This window comes from Nanorana parkeri, unplaced genomic scaffold, assembly GCF_000935625.1.
Source record: "Nanorana parkeri isolate BGI_ZX_2015 unplaced genomic scaffold, ASM93562v1 scaffold47, whole genome shotgun sequence".
In the NCBI taxonomy this organism is placed as follows: domain Eukaryota; kingdom Metazoa; phylum Chordata; class Amphibia; order Anura; family Dicroglossidae; genus Nanorana; species Nanorana parkeri.
In genome coordinates, this window is record NW_017306315.1 from 725,500 (window position 1) to 739,539 (window position 14,040).

At 43.0% G+C, this 14,040-nt stretch overlaps 1 protein-coding gene across 1 annotated transcript in view; it reads left to right on the top strand.

The window, feature by feature from the left end:
• Positions 1-364: 364 nt before the first annotated feature.
• The window catches only part of MTAP (methylthioadenosine phosphorylase), a 34,451-nt gene continuing 20,775 nt past the window's right edge, over positions 365-14,040 (top strand). The window contains exons 1-4 of the mRNA XM_018573439.1: positions 365-434; positions 2,928-3,014; positions 4,735-4,793; positions 6,578-6,745. Coding sequence (XP_018428941.1) covers positions 414-434; positions 2,928-3,014; positions 4,735-4,793; positions 6,578-6,745 — 335 coding nt within the window. The 5' untranslated portion in view covers positions 365-413. The remainder of the gene's footprint in view (positions 435-2,927; positions 3,015-4,734; positions 4,794-6,577; positions 6,746-14,040) is intronic.

Genomic DNA, 14,040 nt, shown 5'->3' on the forward strand with positions numbered 1-14,040 from the left:
GACTGTCCGGGTTAATCCTGGACAGGTGGCAAACCTATGAACTAATCCTTTAACCCGCCCCAAGTATGCCTGTTTGGATGTTATAAATAATGACAAGTTCCCTTTAACTGCCTCCGGGCCGGCCGAAGTAGAAAAACGGCCGGCCTGGAGCTCTCTAGATCTGAGCGGGCGTCTCTAGACGTCCGCTCAGACACGCCCCCTCGCGCGCGCCGCATGATATAAGCTACTTGCTGAAAGCTTTGGCAATCCTCATAAAAAGCTTTTTTAGCTAGCGGGAAGCAGCTCTGTGTATTACACAAAGGCATATTTCCAGCATCCTGTGAGCATATGAAGGGAGCGCTACCTCCAGCACAAGATAGACAACACGCATTTCCGGCGTTCACAGGAGGTCGGCGCTCTCCCTGCCTCGTGCTATGGCCGCGCTCTCTGTCAAGGTTGGTGACGACACTTGTTTGTGTGTTGTTTGAGCGTTCCATTCCTGAGAGGGAAGTGTCAGGAATAGTAGTGTGTGTTCATGTATGTACCAGTGAGAGGGTAGCATCCTGGAAGTGAGCCAGTCTGCCCTGCTGTCACACTGACACTGCGTCTCCTCGGATGTGCCGCATTCCATTCTGCTGACTAAGCACGCTTCTCATCTCCTTACCGTACCGATCTTTATTTAACGTTCTCTATGTTAGCTGAAATGCACATTTAACCTATAGAGCAGAGATGTAGCACATATTTTATCAAGTGCTTTGCAAAAGTATTCTCATTCTGCACAAAAGGGAAGTGACTGGAAAGCAAACAGCGACCAGTTTCTAGCATTTATTTTCAAAACTTAACGGAAGAAGCGGAGGAGAGAAGCTGATTACAATGCACAGCTGCTGTAGATTCTGTCTGTTTTAGTGTAGCATAGGGAGTGTCTTGTGGTGTCTTCATTGCTGGGGGGATCACGTTGTCCTGTTTTAAAACACAAGGATTCACATTGCTTGCATTTCATATTCATTAAAGAACTATTGGGAGAGTAAAAAAAACTCTTCCCAATAGTTTGAGCTGGTGTGTGACATCAGCTGTATGGAGATATCAGGGGTCTTAGACCCCCAATGTCACCTGGGGACCCCAAATAAGCTGATGAAGCAGAGATCTGCTTCTTCTGGCTACAACAGCGGATGAAATTGCAGAGTGACAACAGAAGTGGTGTAATGCACATCACTTCCGGGACCAGTGGATGGAGGGGAGTTTAGCAGCTGGGAGTGTGCTGATCTCCTTCTGATCGAAGAGGGCAGGTCCGCTTTGGTGGTCCCAGGCCCGCACGGGGGACAGCTTGTCCCCCACAGACCCACCACTCTCTAATTCTCAGCTTGTTCCCAACCGACCCATCACCCTGCAGTGCTCACCTTGTTTTCGGCCTGTCCCCCCAGAGACCTACCACTCTATAATTCTTGCCTTGTGTCTTACCTGTCCCACCACTCTGCAATTCTTGCCTTGTCTTTGGCCTGTCCCTCCAGAGACCCACCACTCTGCAATGCTCGCCTTGTCTCCTTCCTGTCCCCTACAGACCCACCACTCTACAATGCTCGCCTTGTCTCCCGCCGGTCCCCCTACAGACCCACCACTGTGCAGTGCACACCTTGTCTTTGGCCTGTCCCACCACTCTGCAGTGCTCACCTTGTCTTTGGCCTGTCCCACCACTCTGCAGTGTTCACCTTGTCTTTGGCCTGTTCCCCAGAGGCCCACCACTGTGCAATGCTCACCTTGTCTCCTTCCTGTCCCCTACAGACCCACCACTCTACAGTGCTCGCATTGTCTCCCGCCGGTCCCCCTACAGACCCACCACTGTGCAGTGCTAACCTTGCCTCCTTCCTGTCCCCCACAGACCCACCACTCTGCAGTGCACACCTTGTCTCCTGCCTGTCCCCCCACAGACCCACCACTGTGCAGTGCTAACCTTGTCTCCTTCCTGTCCCCTACAGACCCACCACTCTACAATGCTCGCCTTGTCTCCTGCCTGTCCCCCCACAGACCCACCACTGGGCAGTGCTAACCTTGTCTCCTTCCTGTCCCCCACAGACCCACCACTCTGCAGTGCACACCTTGTCTTTGGCCTGTCGCCCTCAGAACCACCACTCTGCAGTGCACACCTTGTCTTTGGCCTGTCCCCCCACAGACCCACCACTCTGCAGTGCACACCTTGTCTTTGGCCTGTCGCCCTCAGACCCACCACTCTGCAGTGTTCCTTTTGTGTCTAGAGGACAGGAATAAAGGGAAACCTCCACAATGGGAATCGTATAGTAAAGGAAAATACCCAACAGGGTCTGAAACCCTTCCCCACGCCATCCAAAAGGGAATAAATGCATTTGGGTATTAACCATTCCAGATATTTTTTCTACTATACAGTATACACATTTTGTGTGCAAGTGTTTATTCAAGTGTTTAAAAGAAGTGAAGCCAAACCTTCTTTTGGCATTCGTTTTCTCTTGGGTCAGAGGAGTACACTTACTAATGTACTCCTGTGACCCAACTCGGCATATAGTGGCCTACTAGAGCCATGCTGAAGCCACTATTCTCGGAATCCACCTGTCTGCCTCATTGACCGCTTACTCTACCTCTCTAGATCCAGAACCAGCTGGGACTGCCCCCTCCCCTGTCTGTCCCTTCAATGAGCACCAGAAGAACAGAGAAGGGAGGAATCAGTAGTTATGATCTCATTGCCCTTGGTATAAAGCCGGCTTGTGATTGCTGCAGTGTCACACTCCGACTCTCAGTATTACAAAGGTTACATTTTATTCTCAATACTTTTTTATTATTAAAAAGTTGTCTTTAATGAACAAAAACCTTTTGAACCTTTGTGAAAACCCCTTTTATGCTATTTGTCTCAATAACTGACTGCATCTGTAGCTATCACCGAATGTAAACATAATTGAATTGCGTTTGTTTTTTTTGAACAGGTTGGAATAATTGGTGGGTCAGGATTGGATGATCCAGATATTTTGGAAGGCAGAAGTGAGAAGTATGTTGATACACCGTTTGGCAAGGTATACATTTTTACTGCTCTAGTGATAATGGGGAGATAGATACTGTATATGCTAAAGGGTTCTGTCTTTTGTTAAATTTTGATTAAATGCTGTTGCTTTTTCACATTTGATCTTTACTGCAAAGTCCACTATACTGTCCTTTTCAATGTTCAGAAGAAAAAAAAATCAGAAATAAATTATCATGGATCCTGATCAGATCACAGACCGCCAATGATGCTGATCACTAGTTTGTGAACTGTCACTGTGCCACTCTCTCCTCTATTTTCCCAGTTACCTAGATTTTCCTAGGCAGGTAGAATTAGTTTCACCTTGATAACAATTAATATAGGTTAGTTCATAGGGTTATTATTATTCAATATATTTATGGTTATCCCTTTTGCAATGCCCAGCCCCCTCTTCCACTGTAAGTTAGCATTCTCTTTTTGAAGGTCCTCATTCAGGGAGGATATTATTGAAAGTATTTTTTTTAGGGCTGCGGAAATTAACGATTAATCGTTAATTTTTTTGATCGATCAAAATTCTTTTGATCTGTACTCACCTCTCCGCCGTCTTCCGGGTCTTCCGAGAGTTCCGTCGGATATTCGGTGACGTCAAGGACATCGACGTCACCGGACTCATCCCCCTTCCCCAAGTGGCTCCATCGGCTAACGTGGGGAAGGGGGGAGGAGTCCGGTGACGTTGATTATACTTTTTTTAAACAAAGGAGTCGCAGTGGAGTCACACACTAGTTGAATTGTGGCAGAGTCAGCAGGAGAAAATTCAGTTCGAGTAAGGCCAGCTTTACTCTACCTGACACACAAATCTCATCCTCTCCTCACAGCTGAAGCTACTGTAAATGAGAAGGAAGGTAAAAGGTGCCCATACACTGCACGATTCTCGTACGAGAATCGCGGGAAATCCCGCGATCGTACGAGAATCGTGCAGTGTGAATGAAGACGTGCGACCGTTTCTACTGTACGGTCGCACGTCTTTTGTCTGAGGAGCATGTTAGAAAACCAGCCGAGAATCGTACGGTTTTCGGCTGGTTTTTAGCATGCTCGGGAGACAAATGCCGAACGGGCCATACTTCAATACCAGTTTTTTTCAGAGTACTACCAATACAATATGGAATTGCAGCTCTTTATCCAGAGCTGCAGGAGGGAGAACCTTCCTCATTTCTACACAAGGGGATCCATAATACAAAAAGTTTTCCTGGAAACTCCGTTTAAATGCCCCTATAATAAGACCACTATTTCTGCTCCACGTTTAGGATGAGAGTTGCTAGTGTCATGTTTCAGAAAAGAAAAATACATTCTCTGCTCTGAGAACACTGAGTATTTCAATATGTCCTTCTCAAACTGAATTTTGAATGGGAAGGTCAGACTTTATTACAACTACATAAACAAAGTCTGTGTTGCACTGAAAAAACAGGAGACTTCTGTAGGTTCTTACCTCCACGAACAGCTTCTAATATTCAGCAGAAAATATTTAAAGATGCTTCAGGGAGAAGAAGCCTTGTTGGGGAGGTTAAAACCTTCCTGAGGTTCTCACAGGTTAATCACAGCAGCAGTCAGTTGAGAACCAGTTGAAGCAATTAATTGTGAAACTCTTTGCTTAATTACCATTTAATTCCAGTTGCATGACAGTAACATCACCCATGTAATGCAGGTTTTATCCTGTCCAAGTGTATTCAATTTGTGACCTCGATAAACAATTCTCTTTTTTTTATTTTATCTTCAAGCCATCTGATGCTTTGATCTTAGGAAAGATTAAGAATGTGGACTGTGTGTTACTTGCAAGGTAATTATAATGTAAATGGACCGGTTTTTTTCCCCATATATATTTTCTTTATTATGTTCCAGAATAAATCATTCAGGTTATAAAAATCCTTTCTTTCAAATATTTTCCTTTTTTTGTCAGGTAAATCAAAGATTTACTGCTTGCAACTTATAGGTGGCAAGTGCACATTTAGTTTTCCAGGTTTTTAGAATGCTGCTCTCCTGCAGTACTGTGAATATAGACCTGAACGGCAGGATAAAAAAAATTGTACACATATGTAGCTAAAGGAGTCTGAGGAAGTGCTCACACACCTTCTCTTCCTGGAGAAGCAGAGCACATCCTAACATTCAGTGTATTGCTTTGCAAACTCTGAAGCCTTGTTCACACCATGTCCGTTGAGCTGCGGTTTTCTGCACACTGCCTCAAATGTATGGCGTCAACAGGAAGCATAGAACACGTTTATCAAACAAACAATTCATCCCCACACAGCTACCTCCTCGTGTATCACTCCCCCCTCCCTTTTTAGACAGTAAGTAAGCCCTCATGGGCAGGGCCCTCCTTACCATCTTGTCCTGAATTGTACTGTAATTGTAATGTCTTCCTTATATTGTAAAGCGCTGCGCAAACTGTTGGCGCTGTATAAATTCTGTAAAATAGTAATTGTATGGTCATGTAAGGAGCACAGGTCACACACTGGATATTCATTCTATCCCTGTCCTCAGGATCAGCCTTATGTCAGCTGGACTATTAATAATCCATTTCTTACTACTTCTGTAATATATTAATAATAATTAAAAAAGAAATTAGTGGGCACGAATGGATTTAGCCAACAGACCACTATTGTTTCTCCTATCGCCCCCTCCTTCATACCACTGTAATACCATGATTTCCATAAAGTGACACTAAACTCAGGAGTTAGTTTTAAAACGCATTCAAGTACCCTAACTACTAACAAACATTTACAGGGTCCTTCATTGTTACAAACTGGCAGGGTCCTTCATTGTTACAAACTCCCGTGCAGATGATCCCGTGCGTTCATCTGCACAGGATCGCAAGGCACATTGTGCCTGCGGTCCGGTGCGATCAAAATAGTGCTTGCAGCATTATCGCATTGTGGCCGGGGGGCGTGGCTACGGTGCCATTCACTTCAATGGTCCACCACGCCCCCTCCTGCCACGCAAAAAAGTGAGCCGGCCACAATGCGACGCAGTGCGCTCTGGCCAGAATCAGGCCGGAACGCGCTGCATCTGGTGTGAACTAACCCTAAGGGTGGGGTCAAGCACCAGCTTTTTAATAAAGTCAGTGTTTGCATACACTGAGTGCTCTTTGTTTTGGCACACGCTGAAGAAAACCACAGCATCCACAGCCAAGCCCTTTTATTCAGATTTGGATAAAGTAGGCAGTGGTTAAAACCCCTGTCAATTTTATCTATTTGCTGTCACTGTCCCATCAAGGAAACTTCACCTTCAATTTGCCACCAGAACAGTTATCCCCCGTTATAAAGGTTTCCTCCTCTCCTTCAGTTCAGGTGATTACTGTAAAAGTTTGGATTCCCCCTCACTTTTTGCAAATAATGTAAGAAATAGTGGGCTACAATTCCTCCGTAGTGAAAACTGAAGGCAAGTACAAATCTTGCTGGAGTAATATCTGCCATCTGGACTGGGAAGGCCTTAAAAGCTTCAAGGAGAGGTAGAGCGTCACACCAAATCCAGTTGGCTTGCTGTGTGCCCAAAAATGTGCTCTCCAAAGAGTGTGTATTCTTAATATTAAAAGTATTTGAGCTGATTTTTGTTTTTTTCTTTCAGACATGGCAGGCAGCATACGATTTCTCCAACAAATGTTAACTTTCGTGCCAATATTTGGGCTCTGAAAATGGAAGGCTGCTCTCATATACTGGTGACCACAGCTTGTGGATCACTAAGAGAAGAAATTCAGCCCGGAGATATTGTTTTAATTGACCAGTTTATCGATAGGTAAGTGGAGAAACTTTTACTTTTGTGGGTTTTCTTTCAGAAGCTGGCATTTCTAGAATTCAGCAAATTGAGCAGTACTTTGTTGCCATAATTGTCATATTTTTCTGCTTTGTAAGACTAGCGTACCTGACTTCATATAACATACTATGATCCTAGCATTGCACAATTACTAAACTCTCAATTGTCAAAGTAAACACGTGAAGTGCCTAAGCTGGACATATAATTGAATTTCAGACACCCAGAGGTGCCTGAACATACTTGAACACTTCCTATAGAACACAGAGCACTCAGAAATGTCGGCTACAAAGTTGCTGCTTGGCCCCATCTATCTTCTATGACATTGCTGGACCAATACAGAGATTTGGGAAGAAGCGGAATTAAACACCAACTTCCTCGCTATAGTTGCTATTTGCATATTACTGTTCACCAGTTGTTTGGCCTCCCCAGGGTGCTCAAAAAACATCTGTGTTGTTTTTGGTGACTGCTTTTAATTTTTTACAGTAGTCACGGGTTGTTAAATGTTGTGTTTTTTCTTCTTCAAAAAGGGCAAAGTTAATCCTGCTGTATAGATTAGTCTCAGAATCTTGTGATGGATGGAATCCTGCCATTCCACAGCTCAAAAGATGAATTGTAGTGTGGTGAACATGACTTACTCTGTTACACGTAAAGTCTTGGCCTCAGGTGTTTTTGTTTTTTTTCTGTATGCACATGGGCGTGCAATGCTCTTCATTAATATCTAATTTTTATGAGCTAAATGCAGCAGTATTGTATTCGATGTGCCCAGCTACACAAAGATCAGTAATCTAGGGCTGCATTCTGCAGTGTAAAAAAGGTCCGCATTTTACACCTTACGCATGTAAGGTACAAATGTCCTAGCAATAAAGGAGGCTGCGTGGCTTAGCAAGAAATGCCTGTGTCCAGCAATGAAGGATTAAAGTGGCAGAAGCGCTGGTTTATGCTATATTCTGTGTGCATGTAAACGTTGCCACACATGTTACACACAAACATTCTTTCAGTGTACGGACAAGATTTTATACATCGATGCCAACAAGAGCCTACATAAAATGATAGACCCTTGTGCACGACGCCTTTAGTATATCACTCATGAAGCAGTTAATAAAATGCCATTTGTTATGCCCATTTCCCTGTTATAATTTCTGGCCACAATCGCTGTCTGCCAACCTGCCATATTGCTTTTTATGGAAACATACTGGAGTCAGTCACTATGATTTGTGTTATTGCATTTTAGAGTGTTCGCGTGTCCTTTTTTCCCCTTAAACAGAAATATACCTCGCCCATTCCCCTTTATGCACTTGCTACTTCTCTGCCTGCATTGTTTGTAAATATAGGGTGGGAGTTGGAGAAGGCAGCTGGGTCTGATCTTCTGCAGAAATCCTGGATTTCAGGAGCAGGGAGGAGTTACCATTACTTCATTTGAGTTTTTATGTACCTTTTTATCATGGAAGCATTATGTCACAGCATTAACCTTCTGTGATAGGACCTCTAAAATACTTACTACCGTATTTTTCCGTGTATAAGACGCTACTTTTTCATTAAAATGTTTACCTAAAAATAGAGGGGCGTCATATACACGGGGGCCGAGAGGAGAACCGCGGTTGCGAAAGTGCCGATACCACTGCAAACTACCGTAGCCTCGTGACTGAAACTTGCAGAGACAAGATAAGTTTTCCTCCAATCATAAATCTTTTGTACCTGACATCAGCTGTTGCTGGGAAGAGTGGCTCTGTAATCCGCTCTCCCGACCACCGGCTGACGTCGGGTACAAAAGATTTATGATTGGAGGAAAACTGTTATCTTGTCTTTGTAATCCGATCATAAATCTTTTGTACCTGATGTCAGCCGGCGCTCGAGAGCGTGTAGCCAGTGCCCGGAACTGTAATGTCTGAGCATAACGTGATTGAGGTCAGTGTGATGCATTATACCATTTAAAATATTGATTTCGGAATTTGGGGTAAGAAAAGTTGGGAGCGTCTTATACATAGGGGTATCTTATAGACGGAAAAATACGGTATATCATCGTATTTAATAAGCAATGATGAGAGCATCGGTGACGTGCAGAAACCTAGAGCAACCATTTTTGGGGGGGTTAGGTCATTGAAACATGATTCTAGTCACTATGGTTTGTATACTTTACTCCCTTCCTTAATAAATAAGTCTACCAACCTGTTTACTGCCCCTGAAGCCCAAGATGTCCAGTATTCAAATATCCCTTGATCAATGCATTTGCATTGCCTAGTGCTTAATCTTTACCAGTGCCTCTCTATCTATCTGTATGTATGTACATACTTTTTTGTAATTAGTCCAGAGACATTTCTCTGTGGTTTAGTTGTTGCTCAAGTGCGTTGATTTTGCAGTGAAGTAAGTGAATAGTTCCTGAATCGTGTGAGAAATGTAAGGGAATGGCTTACAAAGCAGTGGTATGAGCATACTGCCACTTTAATAACTGAAATGTCTGGCGCTTTTATGAAGCACCTCATTGTACTTTATGTGCTTGCTTCTTTTTAATGAATGATAAACAAAACTGATGGGAATCACATGTTGAAATCATGTAATGGATAATTGAACCTTCTTTTTGGTATCTTTTCCAGTCTTGAAGTAGGGCACTGTAATATGGAGGGAAAAACCTTGAAGAGAAAACGGTGCTAAATAGCAAGCCACAGACCAGCAGCAAAGCAAGATAAGGGGATAAAATAATATTTTTATGTTTTAATAGCCCAAGTTCTAGATGTTAATCATATATATTGGCCAGACCAATTTTGCAATTGTTTTACTTTTTTCATTTTTTTTTACTATTAGAGTTTGTAAAGGACCCCCCTAAACCATATACTTTCTAAAATACACAAGACTGTTAAAGTTTAAATTGTGCATTTTTGCAAAACGGTGAAACACAAAAATGTAAGCACTCGTGCAATAGACGTCTGTAAGCCTTGAGTGTAAAATCTTGGGGTATTTACTTGCTTGGGGAGCTGCAGGTGGCACGTAAAGCCAGCTTTGAGGTGAATGGCTGTACGCGGCCATGGATGAGTAAACGCCGATGCTTTGTGCATTGATGTATACAGGTGCCTGCGCATATGATATATTCCCTGAACACGGCTGTTCTGCTGTGCATAGAGTACAATGAATGTAATGTAAAGTAGAAAAAAAAATCAAGCACTACGGTGTGTTGTTACAATGCGCTGCAGAACGCACTCCAGTGCTTGTCAGCCTTTGATAAATAGCTATTCATTTATTCAGCAGAGTCAGGGGGTCCTATTCTACTATAGGGTCATGAGTTTGTAGCAAAAGGGAATGCAAAGGATGCAAGGCATACTGAACTGGTTAGCTGGAAACGTCTCTATTCTGACATAAACCGTATGCCTTTGGCAGGGAGGTAAGTTTAGCTCACTCATATTAGTTGTTTTGGATACAGTGGGGACCTCTGTTACGGTTTTATCTCCATGTATTGTGTTCTTTAGGCCGGCAAGTGGGGATAGTGCACAGCTGGAAAGGAGTCGTCAGTCAAACTCCTTAAGATGCTCTGTCCCTATCACAGAGCTTCTAACCCTTTCCCACTCTGTGAAACAAAAAGTGCTGTGTGACGATGTACTTTGAAAAGGATTTCATTATGTAAAACAAGTGTCCAGTTTAATTCAGTCAAGTTCACCTTAGTTGCACATTGTTACGCTTTAACCAGAAGGTGAAGTAATGCTTGCTAACCACTAGAGGTCACCATTGCTGAATACTACTTTAACCCCTTCATGACTGAGGCCCTTTTTTCAATTTTTGCACCCATGTTATATTCCACATATGGCTAACAGCTGAAGTTGCAGCAGTTACAGTATGTTGGCAAGGTGAACTTCTATCCTGTAAACTGCATTTAACCACTGACCTCATGGATTATTTTTAAAAAGTGGGTTATTGGAAGTTTAAAAATCTATCAATACTAAAAATTTCAGCCAGATGTATAATATAGTTTCTAAAAGGTCAAGCTTACCCTAAGATCAAAGTACACAGATGTTCTTACACTTTTTTTTTTTTTTTTGACCCATTCACACTATGGCGGTCTACTGTGACTGCATTTCATTTGAATGGGCTGTCGAACCAAAAAAAAATGATCAAGCACTGCTTTTACAGCGTAGGGCCCCGCAACACACGGTAGTGCGCTACTGTGAGCTTTGGTAAACTGCAACACCAACACTCATAAAGTGCATTTTTCCGGCATTGCTGTGGTTTTGTGTAGAGGTGCCATCTTGGTGCTGGATCAGTAACAAAGTAAATACTCTTCTGGCAGAGCTGGTCAGGCAGGTAATAGTGTTTGCAATCTGTACTGTGCAATGTAACGGGTCTATATGCCTCCCTATGTTAATTATGATGCCGCCATAATACTGATTACCCCATTACTGGACCTGCATAAAGGCTTTCCTGTGTGGCTGTGTGTCATGTAGCAGTGTGTGTCAGTCTGTATGTAACTGCTTTAGTGTATGTATGTATGTGTGTCTCACACACACACACACACACACACACACACACACACACACACACACACATAATGATTTGATCCCCTGCAGACATTTACACAGAAATGAAAGGTCTATAATTTATCATAGGTGTATTTTAAAGGATAGATACAGAATGTCAACCAAAAATCCTGAAAAAACACATGATACAAATGTAATAAATTGAGTTGCAGTTCAGCGAGTAAAATAAGTATTTGATCCCCAAGCAAAACATGACTTAGTACTTGGTGGATAAACCCTTGTCGGCAAGTACAGAGGTAAGATGTTTCTTGTAGTTAGTTTCCAGGTTTGCACACCTCTCAGGAGGGATTTTGGTTCACTCTTCTTTACAGATCTTCTCTAAATCCTTAAGGTTTCTTGACTGTCGCTTCGCAATTCGAAGTTTCAGCTCCCTCCATAAATTGTCTATAGGATTAAGGTCTGGAGACTGGCTAGGCCACTCCATGACCTTAATGTGCTTCTTCTTGAGCCGCTGCTTTGGTGGTATGTTTTGGGTCATTGTCATGCTCAAAGACCCATCCATGACCTGTCTTCTGGCTAAGGGAAGGAGGTTCTCATCCAATACATGGCCCAGTCCATTGGCCACTCAATGCGGCAAAGTCAGCCTGTACCTTTTTAACAGAGAAAAAGCCCCAAAGCATAATGTTTCCACCTCTGTGCTTGACTGTAGGGATGGTGTTCTTAGGGTCATAGTCAGCAATTTTCTTCCTCCAAACACGGCAAGCCGAGTTAATGCCAAAGAGCTCAATTTTGGTCTCATCTGACCGCAGCACTTTCTCCCAATCCTTCTCTGAATCATTTAGATGTTAATTGGCAAACTTCAGACGGGTCTGTACATGTTCCTCCTTGAGGAGGGGGACCTTGCGGGCACTGCAGGATCTCAAACCATGGCAGTGTATTGTGTTACCAATGGTTTGTTTGGAGGCAATGGTCCCAACTGGTCGTTGGGAGCACCTTCTTAAATTGACAGGACTCATCTGTGTACCACATAGCCGGTCTGTGGGAGCCAGAATTGTTGGTTGGTGGGGGATCAAATACTCACTAAACTGCAACTCAATTTATAACATTTTGTATCGTGTGTGTGTGTGTGTGTGTGTAAATAACCAACATGCCAAGCTTAAAATGTTGTGCGCCAAACAGTGACAAAATACGGTACCCTAAATTGTCCCTAGGTTAAAAGCCCCTACAGTTTAGAGTTAATCATGAATTTTGGCCCTAGAATTATTTATATCACTCTGGCGCATGCGCTGATACCTAACGTGTGTGTAGCACACTCAATATTTTCATACGTAGGCGCCCCCGACGTGTGTTTGTACTACTATGCGTGTGAGGGACTTTGAGGGGGCTCCCAAGCCCCCTATGTGATAGCATATTAGGTGGTGACAGGTTCTCTTTGTGGTGACATTAGGGGTCTATTAGACCCCTAGTGTCACCTTTCCACTGCAAAGAAGCTATTCAAGCACAGAAGGACAGCCAAGGAACTGGAAGTGATGCAATCAACTTCACTTCCAGCTCCATTCAGCAGGGAGAACGGTGAAAGGGTATTTGCCAGTCTTTCTCAGTTATAGCCGCCAGGAGTCTGTTTAGAGGGGCCCACTGGCACTGAAAGGGTTAATGACAGATGCAATGTAATTGACCCCATGTTTGTTGGTGTCTGAGTGTCATAATATATATAATCTATCTCTTTGTATAGAATTTTTTTTTTTAACCCTACATTGATATTTACATGAAACTGATTTTTTACATGCTAAAATACATTTCATATTACTAATTACACAAGGCTATATATTTAAGTTGAAATGTTTGTACTGTATCATTGTAACCCTTGTACAGGAACTTATTTTTTCTGTTCTTTAGTAAGCAAGAGTTGATCATCATTATGCCACTATGTTTCCTCTGTCTGAAGCATGTCTGGACTTGTCTCTTCTGTTAAAATCAAAAGACAAGCCAGTTCCAGGGAGGGGATGATATTGCTGTGTCAGCTATCTCCTAAAGGAGTAATGTTTGAAAGAGCAAGCTTGGCTTTTATTTGGCACTCGATTGGTGCCTGGAGCTTTAACGCTTTAAGCTCAATTTACATAAACATTACCCAGAACATATTTTCACTACCGCGTGTTTGCATTTCTATGATCAAAAAAATAAATTCTTTAAATTCACTGACAGTATTGCGTCATGTATCAGGTGATTTTTTCCCGTGCATTTATGTTGTAGGTATTTTGCCTGTAAAAGCTAGATCAGAGATGATCACATGGGTTAAGAATTTAAAAAGAAATTACTCTTCCAGTGGAGCTACTCTGCACTGCAAGGGTTAAGTGCTCATTTCCTCTGGGGGCGAAAACAAAGCAGATATACTCACCTTATCCTTGGTCCTGCAGTCCCCTAGCATCCTCTTGTCTAATGCAAGTCAATGGACCTACATTAGATGTGATGACGTCAACGGTCCTTAGACTGCCAGAGGCTTTGGGGACTAATCTAGCAGTCCGGAGGGACTGAGGATCAGGTGAGTAATACAGCTTTGAGTGCATTAGACAAGATAAGCACTTAAAGTTATATTACACTCCTCAAACATATTATTTTCAATAATGAATTCAGGGCAAATAAATATACATTACCCAGCAAAGTATTCCAAACAACTACTCTAACTCTCTCAGCTCGGCTTCTCTGCCCTTGTAATCTTGTACCAGACAGGCAGTAGCTGTCCATCTACTAGCTTAGAGAAGGGAGGAGGAGCAGGGGATTATCCAGCTTTGCTGTCTGTTTGTGGAGACACGCACAGCT